Genomic DNA, 15,518 nt, shown 5'->3' with positions numbered 1-15,518 from the left:
TGAATGCCTCAAAAATAAAATACCTGCTGGTAGGTGGAACCGAACACGACCGGATCCGTCTGGGTAGTAATGTTACGATAAACGGTGATACTTTCGAGGTGGTGGAGGAATTCGTCTACCTCGGATCCTTACTGACGACTGACAACAACGTCAGTCGTGAAATTCGGAGACGCATCATCAGCGGAAGTCGGGCGTACTACGGGCTGCAGAAGAAACTGCGATCGAAAATGATTGACCCACGCATCAAATGCACCATGTACAAAACGATAATAAGACCGGTGGTCCTCTACGGACACGAGACATGGACTAGGCTCGAGGAGGACCTGCAAACACTCGGAGTTTTCGAGAGACGCGTGCTAAGGACAATCTTCGGTGGTGTGCAGGAGAACGGTGTGTGGCGGAGCAGAATGAGCGACGAGCCCGCTGCACTTTACGGCGAACCCAGCATCCAGAAGGATACGGTGGGTAGGGCATGTTGCAAGAATGCCGGACAACAACGCTGCAAAGCTGGTGTTTGCTACTGATCCGGTTGGCACAAGAAGGCGTGGAGCGCTGAGAGCACGATAGGCGGACCAGGTGGAGCGTGACCTGGCGAGCATTGGGCGCGACCGAGGATGGAAAGCGGTAGCCACAAACCGAGTATTGTGGCGTACTATCGTTGATTATGTCTTGTCTGAAATGTGATGTTGAACAAATAAATGTATGTATGTATGTATGTGTTTAGTTAATGAACGGGAAGGAAGCAACGCTTATAACAACAGCAAAACCTACAAATTTGTGTGAATTCTGATCTCAAGAACTGCTTCTTGTAGCTGAAGGCTTTCAGAAGATATGTACAATCCTTATGATTGGTAATGTTGTGTGACAATATCCATGCCATTTGCTGAATTGCAGTTCAGTTTGGATAACTCTGAATGTCACGCAAGTATCTCAAGTCTCTGTTGATGTTGATAAGTTCAGTTGTTTGCGCAACATAGCACTATGTATCCAAGAACAATAATTCCAGTTGCTGTAGATCCAACATATATTTCTTCTTAACTTAATAATTGCTTGGATTATCTAGAACATCCCAGCTGATCTTATAATGTTGCAGAACTTTCATAACGGTAGATTACATATCGGAGCAGTGTACGATGTAAAAAGTTAGTATTACACTCGTTGGCTTCATGATGTAGACTCAATTACGTTTTGAATGACCTAGCACATCCGAAAACAATATTCTTCATTATGTTTCGCCAGAGCGATCACCAGAATGCGTATAATAACGCATTAAAATAGGCCCAAAAGGATTACACCAACCCACTGACAGGCATTGTTGTCAACATCTCTTTTGTTAAAACGGCCCCAAAATGTGCTGATCAAACGAAATTGGACCCCTAATGTCTCTACTGTCACTTCATGCTATGGTATAGGCATGTCAATGGCGTGGATTACACTTCCAAAAAACAAATGTTTGATGAAAATGTAGATAAGCTATTTACGGCAATGTAGTAGCAAGTTTACTCACGATAAAATTCATCTACAGACCATAATACCACGTCAAAAAGCAAAGAAAAGCTTTTACGGCAGTATTGGGAGTATAACTTACCAACCAATGTCCGCCAATAAAGCCATAATTCGATTGATTGACATTTATGTCGCTCGCTCCATACCAAAACACCTGGGACGTATCATTCTCCAATAGGCGCGTATCCAAGAAGGAAATGCTCGTTGGACCGAAACCGGCGGCGTAGACTGCATCCAACCAACAGCGGACGACTGTGCCAAATGCCAAAAGCACCCACAACGGAGTAGAATGCATGTTTTAGGTGAGTATGGCAAAAAAAAAAACGCCAATCATTTGTGTCGATCCGGACTCCGTTTCGCACATCAAAGCTCTGTTTATTTTTACCGGAATATTATTTTTAGCAGCAATGTGCAAATATGTACCTTAGAGGCTAATAGTGTCTAAGAGAAGCCAATCCGGCAATATTGTGTTTGATGATCGGTTCAGCAGGAGCATCACTCACTTTTATCGCGTTGGCAAAGCCAACTCTCAAACTGCAGAAGAAGACAAACTCCTACGAGACCGGCAATGTCAAGTGCATCGACGTTTCAATGGTGCTACTGACACAGACACCCATCCACGAACAACAATGTTTGTTGGCGGCTGAAAGTACGTAAGGTCGGTGTAGATATACAAAAGCAAATAAATCCATTCCGCGAATCGCGTAATAAATGGGCGTTTTGTCTTATTTTTGTCGAGGTTTTTGCTCTGATTGTACGGTTAGTCGAGTGGCAATCATACAGTGTCAGTAACAGAGGTGTGCAATGGAAATGATATTGATGATGATGATTTGCAATTAATTTGAATAAGTTAGTTTTTTTGGTTCAAAAGCCAGCTCATTCCTTGGAAAAGTATTTAGAAAATCTTAAAGAAATAAATTGCCTTGTTCTTTGGGAATATTTCCATCCAAGAACGACATATGCGCTTTGGAAGTAAATTGCTTGTCCTGTTGTCTACACACAACCACCCACCAATCATCATCATTCTGTTGGAGAATTTTGTGATAACTCTTAGCATTCGCAGAGACTAACTCAATCCCTTGCATCTAGAACTCTCTGTTTACTCGTAAATCCTATACGGAGCCCAGAACACCGTTCATAATGATCCACCAGTAAGATCGTCACCTCTAGCGTAGATTCGTGAAAGTGTCGCTAATGATGGTAAATTGGAACTAAAATTAGTATTCGTGGCACGTAACAGTAAACAGAGACCGGCTGGAGCTGCAGTTTTCAGTGTGCTATATCCAAGTCGATAGTGGTCATTACGTTCCCCCTTGTTGTTGACTTTTTGGAAGCGCGTTTTATGGCTGCTTTTTCCTGTTTCAACAAAAGTCAATATTTATCCACTAGATAAAGAGGCATGTTCGGGCGTTTGAGTAAATAATAACGAAACATTTTGACGCTTGAGCGATATAACATAAACAATATGGGTGAAAATGAAAACAATGCATGTCGTCCCATGATAGCAAATTTGCGAAACCAATTTGAATGCAGTAGCAAACCGTTTATCACAATATCAACATTGCAGTTTGTCTTTGCAAAGTTCACTGCCATACCTACTCACACAAACAGCTATCCGTCCAAACAATTTACCAGACTTATCTCAGAACAAACATATAGCTAAAACTGGACATACGGCCGCCGACACGCACCTGAGCAAAACACACATGAAACTATACCCATCGTTAGTGTTTCATAGTAACGATCTTGCTAGCGAGGACAATGAGTAGATTATATTTACTTTGGATTTACCCCCAACGGACTAACAGCTGGCAGTCAAGTAAACATTATGTTTGGTCAAGCAATGGGGAGTTGTCCAGTTTGAATTATGAGTAGTATTACTTTTTTTTTTGCAATTTCTCATCGTGATAGGCTGTATTACCTCACGCAAATTTGCCAGAAGAGGACCTACTTTCCCACACCAAATTGGCAGTGTTGAAATGGTTCATTATAGCACTGATTTGCGTTGCGTAATGAACCATTACTGCACTGTTTTCAGTTTTGATCAAATTCTTGATGCTGTCTGTATGCAGTTTTGAAAAAATGTTACAACTGCACAGTATAACCTGCTATAATCAGACTTTCTTAAACATTGTAATGAACATCAGTGTACAGTTCGATGAAAAAGTTTCGTTAAAATCTATCTTCAAAATATTGTTTTAATGTGATAGATTGAATAGTTTTGCAGTCTAATCCTTATCTCTCTTTGTTTTCTTCTTCTTGTAGCAACGAAAAACTGGAACTGTGTCTGCCTCTGTTCTTTCAGCACTTTCACACTTATTAACACTTAAACTACCGAGGGGGTAAAAACTCCCGCGAACTACCAAGGGTCCAAAAAAAGTCGGAAGTCCAACTTTGACAAGGCATTTCTCGGCCGTTTTTCAACCGATTTCGAAACTTTTTTTGCGATGGAACCGGACAGGTTTCAAGATCATCGTCCATTTAAAAAAATATAAAATAGATGCGTCTACCCAAAGTTATTAAGCAAAAGGCACTTCCTAGTTTTTTTGAGAGCGCATTTTTTGCGCACATTGATCAATAAAACAAAATTTAAAGCGATGACATATAGTTTTTTCGACTCTGAATCATGCGTACAGCTGGAGTGAACATGTTTGTGCAAAATTAGTGATTTTTCAATACACTGATAATTTACCTTACTCAAAAAACTGCTAAAATACCCTATTTTTCACATAAAATAAGCAATAAATCAAAATTCAAAGCGATGACATATAGTTTTTTTGGTCTTAAATTGTTCGTAGGATTGTACTCGACATTTTTGATGAACAATGAAAATGTTCTAATTACACTCTTATGTTGTTTTACCTGGAAAACTACGAAAATTCCATGCTTTTTACACAAAGTAGTCAACAAAATTAAATTTAAAACGATAACATGTAGTTTTTTAGCCTTGAAATATTCGTAACAGTTTGGGGGACATACTTGAAGAATAATAGTGATGTTTTCATTACACTCAAATTTTGATTCACTCAAAAATCAACGAAAGTACCACATTTTTCACGCAAAGTGCTTAGCAAAAATAATGGCCTCAAATGTAAAGTAGTTCTTTACCTTTAAATTATTCGTGAAAGTGTACTGGACGTTCTTGATGAGTAATAGTGATGTTTTCATGACACACTTAATTTATTTTACTCGAAAAGCTACAAAAATACCATAATTTTCATACAAAACAGTCAATAAAACAAAATTTAAAGCCATAACATGTAGTTGTATGGCCTTAAATTTTCCGTTACAATGTACTGAACCTGTTTTTGATAAAATGTTGATGTTTACATTACACTAATATTTTGTTTTATAAAAAAATGTACGAAAATACCACAAAAAAGCGAATAAGCCAAAATTTAAAGCAATGATATGTAGTTTTTCAACTTTGAATATATCATAGTACTGTAGTGGATTCATTTGAACAGCCTTATGGATGTTTTTATTACACTCATATTTTATATCACTCAAAATACTAGGAAAATACAACATTTGGCACACAAAGTAGTCATCAAATAAAAATTGGAGTCAATGCACTATAGAGAACCTGCTATGCGCAGCATATAGTCACATGTTGATGTACCGTAAAAAATATATTTTTACACAGATAATTATTTTTGATAGCTCAAACCACTGAGATTTTCACTCAGGTGGAGTACTGACTCAATTTGTTATTTATAATTTTATAATATTCTTCATGTTTTGATACAATAAATTAACCTAACATGTTTCATACGGCTTTTTCCATCATGCTGATACTCTTTGCGTTGCAATCTGTAATATTTTTTGAGATTTAATATGTTTGTCAGAGCACTATCAAAATTTCCCCCAAAATGAAAATGTGATTCTCGCTCATATGAAAAAATAATATTGATCCCCCAAAACAATTAAAACTGTCCAATCCTTACATTGCAATTATAACTGAGACACCAGTACTTGTTTTAAAATTATTATATCATGTAAAATACATGGAATAATATATTAGGGAAATTTGCTGAAAAACTATCAAAGCTACCCCATTTTACGGTATTGCGTCAGAAACTCTTCTATATACATTTGTTTTTCAGAAATTTCCCAAAAGGTGCATTTATATTTTATGATATCTTTCAAAGATTCTTTCAAAATATTTTGCCGTGGTTTCTTTTCGAAAATCTTTCAAAAATATTCCAGGGATTCCTTCAGGAATATTTTCAAAAACATCAAGGATTCATGCGGAATTTATTTAGGGGTTCTATTTCTCGAAGAATTCTTTTAGAAAACTTTTGAAATGTTTCCGTGTGTTATTCCTTTGGGTTTTCATCAGAAATTCCTCTAGCGATTGCTTGATAAATTTCTCCAAGGACTCATTTAGAATATTTCATATTTTTTCATGAATCTTTTATTTTTTTCCTGGAGCATTTTCGAAGTTTTTTTTTTCTGGCTTTCTCCAGTTCTCTCAAGTTTCCATCCTAGTTCCCATGCAAAGTGTTTTTCTTTTATTTGCTCCCATTAATAGTTCCTTCCGTGGTTTTTTCGATACTTTTAGAGATTTCCGAAATTTACTTCTGGAATTTCTGCCAACGAGTTTTCCGATATTTCTCCTGAACTTTTTGGCTGGTTTTCATTCGGAGTTTCTCCCGGGATTTCTCTTAGAAATTTTCAGAGTTTTTTCATGAATTTTTTAAATATTTCCTACCAGAGCTTTCCGAGATTTCCCAGTTCTTCTCAGGATTTCTTCCGAAGTTTCTCTTGCGTTCCTAATTTCTCGCAAAAATCACGTGGATTTGAACAATGAATTTTGTAGGTTATCTCAGGCAGGAGGTTTTCCGAGAAACACTTCTAGAAAAGTACAGTACTGGACGCATTGACCGATTTTCATACAAAATGCTTAAGTTTGGAGCTCTGTATTCCAGCTTCTAGAGCACAAACTCCGAGAGTAATCTCAGGTGAAACTTAAAAAAAAAAACTCTCGCAAACACCTTTACAAAATATCGCGGATGTAACTTCTGCAGAAATCCGGGGAGAAACTCCAGAAAAAAATCATTGAAATTTCTTTAAACTTCGGGAGAAATCCCCCAGAAGCAATTCTTTCAGAAAACTCGTGAAAAACTCCTTTAAAATCCGGGAGGAGCCTCAGTTGAAATCCCAGCAATAGTTTCTGTAAAAACCTTAGAAATCCCGGAAAAATCTCATGGAGAAGTACTAAGAGGAATACCGGAAGAAATCGCGGAATACCTTCAAGAGAAATTCCGAGAGAAACTCTAAGAGAAATTCTACGACAACATCTGATGTATTTTTCCGGAGAAAAGAGAATAAATTCCACGAAAATTTGTTTGGGCAAAACGCAGGAAGAAAAATCGAACGAGAGACTCTGAGAGCAAATATGGGAAAACCTCTGGAAGACAATCTATAGGATACCCATAAAAACCTTCAGGAGACAATATTTGGATTTCAGTAATCCTGCAATATTCTCCAGGTATTTTTCCGGAAAGAACTGTTTGAATCTAGGGTAAAACGTCGATAGGAATACGAAAGAATCTCCGAGAGGAATTTGAAAAGGAATCCCAAGAAACAGGAATGAAAGAAGGCTGAAAATCTCTCTAATAAAGACACATAACCTAACCTTAACTTTGGAAACCAGTTAAGTTCGTAACTTTTTTTATATTTTCACGGGATTTCCGTTTATTTTTTGGTGATTACTACTGCATGTTCAGGAGACGCAAATGGACTCAAATAAAAACAAATAAAAAAAAAACGCTGGTGAATTTTCGGTTTGCCTTGCATTTTTTCAGGTAGTAGATAACCTAAAACTGGTACAAAAAAGTCAGTAATAGAAATCTGCATGTGTTTGTTTTGAATTTTGTGTTATTGACTATTTTGTGTGAAAAATATGGCACATTCGTGATTTTTTTTGTAAAACAAAACGTGGATGTGATGTGAACTTCAAAAATTTATCAAATACATGTCTAGTACATTCCAACGGAAAATTTTAAGATCAACAACTACATGTCATTGCATTAAATTTTGTTTTATTGACTATTTTGTAAGAAAATTATGGTATATTAAAAACTTGTTTGGTAAAATTAATTAGGAGTGTCATGAAGGCGGTATTATTGTTCAACAATCATCATTTCACGAAAAAATTCAAGCCAAAAAACCAGAATGCATTGTGTTATATTTTTATTTGTTAACTACCTTGTGTGAAAAATGTAGTATTTTCCTAGTATTCCGAGTGCATATTTTATTTGTAATAAAAAAATCACTAGGATTGTTCAAACAAATCCACTAAACTACTACGATAAATTCAAAGTTGAATAACTACATATCATTACTTTAAATTTTGGCTTATACGTTTTTTGTGGTATTTTCGTACATTTTTTTATAAAACAAAATATTAGTGTAATGTAAACATCAACATTTTATCAAAAACAGGTTCAGTACATTGTAACGGAAAATTTAAGGCCATACAACTACATGTTATGGCTTTAAATTTTGTTTTATTGACTGTTTTGTATGAAAATTATGGTATTTTTGTAGCTTTTCGAGTAAAATAAATTAAGTGTGTCATGAAAACATCACTATTACTCATCAAGAACGTCCAGTACACTTTCACGAATAATTTAAAGGTAAAGAACTACTTTACATTTGAGGCCATTATTTTTGCTAAGCACTTTGCGTGAAAAATGTGGTACTTTCGTTGATTTTTGAGTGAATCAAAATTTGAGTGTAATGAAAACATCACTATTATTCTTCAAGTATGTCCCCCAAACTGTTACGAATATTTCAAGGCTAAAAAACTACATGTTATCGTTTTAAATTTAATTTTGTTGACTACTTTGTGTAAAAAGCATGGAATTTTCGTAGTTTTCCAGGTAAAACAAAATAAGAGTGTAATTAGAACATTTTCATTGTTCATCAAAAATGTCGAGTACAATCCTACGAACAATTTAAGACCAAAAAAACTATATGTCATCGCTTTGAATTTTGATTTATTGCTTATTTTATGTGAAAAATAGGGTATTTTAGCAGTTTTTTAAGTAAGGTAAATTATCAGTGTATTGAAAAATCACTAATTTTGCACAAACATGTTCACTCCAGCTGTACGCATGATTCAGAGTCGAAAAAACTATATGTCATCGCTTTAAATTTTGTTTTATTGATCAATGTGCGCAAAAAATGCGCTCTCAAAAAAAACTAGGAAGTGCCTTTTGCTTAATAACTTTGGGTAGACGCATCTATTTTATATTTTTTTAAATGGACGATGATCTTGAAACCTGTCCGGTTCCATCGCAAAAAAAAGTTTCGAAATCGGTTGAAAAACGGCCGAGAAATCCCTTGTCAAAGTTGGACTTCCGACTTTTTTTGGACCCTTGGTAGTTTAGGAGTTAATAGAAGGATTCTCTTTGCCTGCCGTAGAGTACTGCACGCCGTCGCCTTGTTGTTTACGATTCGTTTTGGTTTGGTTTCTAAGGACAGCATGATCGTGAATTTGGAGTAAAAGCGGACGTTAAGGTACCTAGGAGGATGCTTTGATACGATAGGGAAACACAATTCAATCAGATGAGCGTGATTCATGTAAATTGATTCTCAACTTGACATGCCAAACATCCATAACATCATCATTTTACGAATCAGACCGAATTCAGAAAGATTTGTTGACCTTGGTCATGGGGAAAAAGTATGCAAAACAGGGATTAATTTGATTCGGGAACAAGGCCCCTACATGAGGTCGTTTTGGAAAGTTCAACTAATTTTTTGGTTTAGTCAACAAAGACAGTCCGATGACATGAGCTAATCTTGTACTGAATAAAAAGGGGAGCCGTCGTGCTTTAGGATGAACTGCTTGCCCTACGGTTTACGATTGCTGCAATGACTTCACTACGGTGCAGGTATAAAAGATACGCTGGCCTAGACGCTAGCCTAGACGCTAGCTGTATCTTTACCAAGGCCAATCCGAATCTCGAAGAATGCTCATTTTGAGCCACCATGTATACCATTAAAATAAGAACATCGTCACTCTGAAATCAAAATAAAATAAAGAAAAAAGCCTTCTGAAATTTTTTTCTTTTGGTTAACCAGGAGTTCTATTTGGTATTACTTCAGGAGTTCCTTCTTGAATTCCTCCAGAGGCTTCTTCACGAACTCTTCTAGGGTTTTTTTTTTCAGAGTTTTCTACAGAGTTTTCTTTTGAAACTACAGAATTTAGAAGTTTCTTCTGTTCACTTCCATGAAATTTAACCGGAATTTCTAACGGTATGTTTTCGAAAGTTCCTGTAGTTAAGTACCAAGGACCGGATAACACAGTTCCTCCAAAAGTTTCATCAGAATGTGTTCCTTCCGGGGTTCACCCATGTATTCATTTCGAGATTCGTTCAGGAATTTTTACAGAAATTCCTTCAGGAGTTCCATACAAAACTTCTCCAGGAGTTTTTTTTTCTGGAATTTTTTCTGGAATTCATTCTATGAATTGTCCAGAAGTTGCTTATGAGATGATTCATTCAGAAGTTCCTTCTCGGATGTCAGGAGCTCTTTTAGGAATACCTCCAGGAATTCCTTGCTGGATTCTTCTGTGACTTCCTTTTGTGATTCCTCCTGTAGTTCCGTCTGGAATTTCTCAAGGAGTTCCTACTGGAAATCCTCCAAAGATTCACACAGAAAGTCTTTGCAGCATTTCTCCAGATTCTCTTCTTCCAACAAGGATTCCGTGTGGGATTCCTCCAAGATTTTGTTTTAAGATTACACCAGGAGTTCCATTTAGGATCGCTCAGGAATTCCATTGAAATTCTTTCCGAGCTTCCTCCAGAGAAGTTCTTAACGGGTTTTCTTTAGAAATTCCTCCCAGGCTGTCCTAGGAACCACGCCCATGGACAGGAATCCTTCGGGAGCTCCTTCAAGGATTCCATCGGGAACATCATCCAGGGCTGCTTCCGAGATTCCTCTGGGAACTCCTACCGGGATTCATCCAGAAGTTCTTTCTATTATTACTTCGGGAGTTCCTTTGGGCATTCTCAGAGACGTTCTTTATGGAAATTCTCCAGGAATTAAATTCTGAATTCCCCTGGGGATGTTTTTTAATTCATGCGAAAATTACTCCAGGAGTAACGTATGGATTTTTCTTCGTGAGTACTTTATAAAATACTTACAGCAGTTTTGAGGCTGTTCATAAACCACGTAGACTAAATTTTAGCCATCTCAGACCCCCCCCCCCCCACTCGTAGACTCTCGTCCATACATTTTTTTTAATTTGTATGGAGTGTAGACTTTGGCCAGACCCCCCTCCCCCCAAAAAGTTTACGTGGTTTATAAACAACCCCTTATGAAGGCAGTGGCGTCTCGTCCATAGGTCCACTGCGTTCACTACACAGTTGATAAAAACTAAAATAAATCACTATAGTGTCAACATTTTGCTACAAACGATATAAACTACTCATTCGATCCTTTTGATGTTCACAACTTCAAGTGAACAAACCACTATGAAATACTAGTGCGTATCCAATGGGAATCAAGTAAATTTTCCAACTTAATCTCACTATGCCACCACCCTGCCGCTGCCAGAGTTCTCCACGCCGAAGCATGCGTAACATCCATGTGACAGCATCGCCAAAAAATCTCTCGCCTCAGTTCACTTCCAGAAGTACACGGGAACGCTGTATATGCATGCAAGAACTGTGTTTACTTGTGTTCGACTGTTCTGTGCTGCTTTGGCAATGTATTAGTAAAATTTTTGTGCACTTCTTCCAATGGACGTGGGCATCATCGGTGGCGGAGGAAAGGAAAGATTGTTTGCTTACCCCAAGCTTGCGCTCGCGGGGAAGCTGCTAAGCTTGGCAACGTCGCATTTGAGCTATGCTTCAGCAAGAGAGCGAGGCGAAAGAGCAAAGCGAGAGAACTTGTACCATTCAACGGAGGCCGCCCATCCACTCTTTCGGCATGCGTGCATGCCTTTGGGTGGACCTGAATGGGTGGCATTTTCATTCACTACTAGTTGCACGTCGCGTACGGTTTCATTTTCTAGCAACATTCAAAGGAAAATGGAGCGCGATATCGTAGACAATCTACTCCAGCAATCCGTTTGCCAGGCGGTCGATTGAGGAAAAGCTTGTATCACATCTCCAATCGTCTAAGTTACAGAGTTACAGAGTGACCCATAATTGTGCAATGGGTGTTTCACTTCTTCAGTGTCAGTTATCCACTTCTGAATGGATTCTTCGAAGTTCAAAAGTTATTCCGAATAAATCCGTTAACAATTGGTGGGCAATGTCTACTCTCGCTTCCGAAATTTCGATTAAGTCCAGCTGACCAATGAGCTGAGAATGTTTTACACGAAAAAAGTCGCAGAGATAGCTAAGGTGCTTACTAAGAACAATTTGGAAGACGTCTTCTCAGAAACGGATCTGCTTATTCCTCTGATAATAACACTTACGTCTACAACTGATGCCGTTGGAAGGAGTTTTTCCACCTCAAAAGAATAAGAACCTATCTTCAGTTACAATGAGCGAGCAAAGACTAAAAAGGCCTCAACTGATGGCGGTAGAAAACCCTCTGTTTCATCAATTGAAACAACAAGGCAGTTTTCTCGACGAAATCGTCGATAGATTCGCTTGTCTAGCGGAGTTCAGGTTCCTGCTGTTTTCCATTCATACTACAGTCCCATGTGAAAACTTTTCAAGTGCACAGTCAGCTTTACGGGTCACGAGACGCCCCTGAAATCTTTTAACGTTTTCTTAAGAAATTTCTTCAAAAGTTCTTACTGAATTTCCTTCAATAGTTTTTTTTTCTAGCATTTCATTTATTCAGGACATTCTTCTGGGAATACTATAAAAAAAAATCTAAAGACATTTCAAAAGGAATTGCTTCAGCAGAAGAAATTCCGAGAGGAATCCGTGAAGGAACCTCTAGAGGAACCTTAAAATGAACGCCTAGAAGAACCCCGGAAGGAATCCCTGGAGGATTATTGGAAAGAATTTCAGAGAAAGAATATCTGGCGTAATCCACAATCTTGCGTTATGCCACAAAAGTTCAGCTTATTGGACGCAGTGGCTTAATTTCCCCAACAGGGGAGGAAAAAAAATCCCTGGAAGCGTTCCTAGATGAATACCGGAAGAGCTTCTGGAAGAGATAGGAGATTGAACCTCTGAGAATCTCAAAAGAAACTTCGGAAAGAATCCCAGAGAACTTCCAAACGAATCCTCAACAAACTACATGAAGAATCTCAGAAGTAGGGTTTTTTGCCCTATTCCCGGCACAACATGTAAACAAAATTATTTATAACCTAAATTCACAAAGAAACGACTGTTTTCAACCACTTCTTCCGTGTGAATCAGATACCTTATTGATTGAACTTGTTGTTAACAGTGATTGTTGCAAAGATTTTCTGCCGGAAAGTTGATTTTGAACGAGTTTACTGCACCTAGTCCAGCACCAATTCTCGGCACCAGTGCCGAACTTCCAGCAAAATCAAATGGGAAATCACTTCGGCACCCATCTTTGTACTGCCGAAGTGCACCCGTCTGCGAGTAATATTTGTTTTGAGCACTTGTGCGGCTTCAGAGTGAAAGTATAGCTCATTGACTGTGGATTCCGTTGCGAAAAGGTTGCGGGAGACGATTACCTACGGAAGGGCGTTTGGAAAATATGCGGCCAGTGATATTTTGATTTGTTTTGCTGTGAGGTGCCGGAAATTAACGCGGGTGCCCAAGTAGTTCGAAACCCTATCTCCTTGATGAATCGCAAAAGTAACTCCAAGAAGAATTCTAGGATCGGACCTGGCGTGGTGGTTAGAACACTTGACTATCACGCCGAGGACCTGGGATCGAATCCCACTCCCGACAAACTAAATGTGGGTTCTTCCTTCGGAAGTAAAGCGTGGGTCCCGAGATGAACTAGTCTAGGGCTAAAAATCTCGTTAATACAGATAAGAAAATCTAGAATAAGTTTTCAGAGAAACCCAGGAAGAATTCCTGGAGGAATCTTCGAAGGAATTAATTCTTGGAAAAATCTCAGAATTGCTGGAGGCATTTCAGAAGAAATTCCTGAACGAATCATGCAGCTACTGGTTCTTCTTCTTCTTTGTGGCTCTACTTTCCCACCGGAACTTGGCCTGCCTTATTTTCAACTTAGTGTTCTTTGAGCATTTCCACAGTTATTAATTGAAGGGCGTTCTTTGTCAGCCATTCATGAAATTTTCATGAATTAGTATATTGTGAGGCAAACACAATGATACGCTATGCCCAGGGAAGTCGTGAAAAACTCCCGATCAGAACAGGATTCGAGCCCGCCGTCTCCGGATTGGTATTCCAAAACCTTATCCACAAGTAGGCTGACCAGATTTGTCCCGTTTAAATACGGGACACATTTCGGAAACTCAACAAAAAGAAAATCAATGTCCAAAAACAGAACTGCATGTTATTAATAATGCTATTTCAACTAGAAAGAACGAATAATTGAGTCAAAAACGTTAACTATGCTCCAATGACGAGTGTTTGAAAATTTGGTTGTCCCGTTAAATACGGGACGGATGGTCAGCCTACACAAGGCTAACTGGAGATCCAAAAAAAAAAAAAGGATGACATCCTGAAAAATAGACGTTACAGGGATTGGCGTAAAAAAGTCGATACTACCTGTAAAGTGACTTGCTATCAGGCCTGCCTTCGTCACTTTATCATTATAACACAACATCTCACAATTCTCCTAGCCTATTCTCCGGTTGCTGACTTCGCCAGTATAATGCAAAAAACCTGCTCCGCAGCAAAACCTGCTCGTGGCAAAAAAAAAAAAATAATACACAAACCAACGTAACAAAGAAAGAACACAACCAGATTCGCCTAATGGGGTGGTCTCAGAATCAGGTTCGCTTTGCTCTATCGACCAAAGGAGAACGGCAAACAACACCTCCAATCGTTGTCATCGACGATGTGCTCTATCGAACCGAACGACACTTTAATCTAATTAAGAGCACCACCAGATCAAGGGCAAAACATCACCGTGAGATCTACTTACACTTCCAGAATCCGGTCGCCCTTTTTGATGCCGGCTAGCTCAGCCGCTCCGTTGTCCAATACGGCACTGACATGCTGCAGCGGGGCGTACAATTCCCCGTTGATCGATCGCAACTGGCCACCCTCGCTGACCTGGCCCCGGACATTGAATCCGAAACCGGTTTCCGTCTTGTGGATTGTCACCACCCGGGGTCCGTTTGCGTCCTTAATACCGTTGCGGGCTGGAGCACCAGGTCCACCGGTGGTCGCCATCCTTGGGAAATCGGTCCCCAAATCAAGCACTCCCCCCTCACCACCTTTTCAGAGCGCTTCCAAACGAACACAGGGTACCAATTTTCAACCTCCGCAAGAAACAGATTTATAATCACTGATAGAATAATTTGTAACTACTCATCAATGCTTCACTTCACTTCACACACAAAAAAGGGGGAGCGCTTCGTCGAACGGAGTACTACTACTTTTTCTTTACTCTTGCCCGTTATTGATTGGTGATTTTTTATTCCTTTCTCCTGGCACCTTTTTTTTTTTTCTGCTGCTTATACTAGATTCCGGTCAGCAGCAATGAATAATACGACGCACACAGCAAACTAGTATTCACACACAGGCATTATTTGCTTCCCTCTTCCATCAGGATGCACGTCACGACGGCAGCCAAAGCTGATCCAGATTTTCTTCCAAGATTTCGCGCAGTGAGGCGACACCTTCCTCCGCTCGGATCACGAATCACTCCCCCAAATCGCGACAGAATGTTGAATGACAAAAACCGATTCTACCGTACCAAACCCGCGTATCACTACTGTTCTTTCGATTCGCGACACGATCAACTCACCGCAGGTTCCTGGTTCTTTCGCTTCCGACACGGTAAATGGACTGACCTGGAAAAATTATTCAAGAAACAAAAGAAACCTTTGCACAACAGCAGCGCAGCAGTTGTTTCGGGAGAGGTGACAGATTGTTTGGAGCGAGCTCGGCGACAGAAAAAAAACTGTATTTTCG

General features: G+C 38.9%; 1 protein-coding gene across 1 annotated transcript in view; it reads right to left on the bottom strand.

Moving 5' to 3' along the window:
• Positions 1-15,497, bottom strand: part of LOC115254171 (sorting nexin-27) — a 55,464-nt gene extending 39,967 nt beyond the window's left edge. The window contains exon 1 of the mRNA XM_029872738.2: positions 14,524-15,497. Within this exon, the coding sequence (XP_029728598.1) occupies positions 14,524-14,774 (251 nt within the window). The 5' untranslated portion in view covers positions 14,775-15,497. The remainder of the gene's footprint in view (positions 1-14,523) is intronic.
• Positions 15,498-15,518: the final 21 nt, after the last annotated feature.

The sequence above is a fragment of the Aedes albopictus genome, chromosome 3 (assembly GCF_035046485.1).
Source record: "Aedes albopictus strain Foshan chromosome 3, AalbF5, whole genome shotgun sequence".
Classification (NCBI taxonomy): domain Eukaryota; kingdom Metazoa; phylum Arthropoda; class Insecta; order Diptera; family Culicidae; genus Aedes; species Aedes albopictus.
Note: the sequence above shows the minus strand (reverse complement) of the source record. Positions and strands in the feature narration are given on the sequence as shown.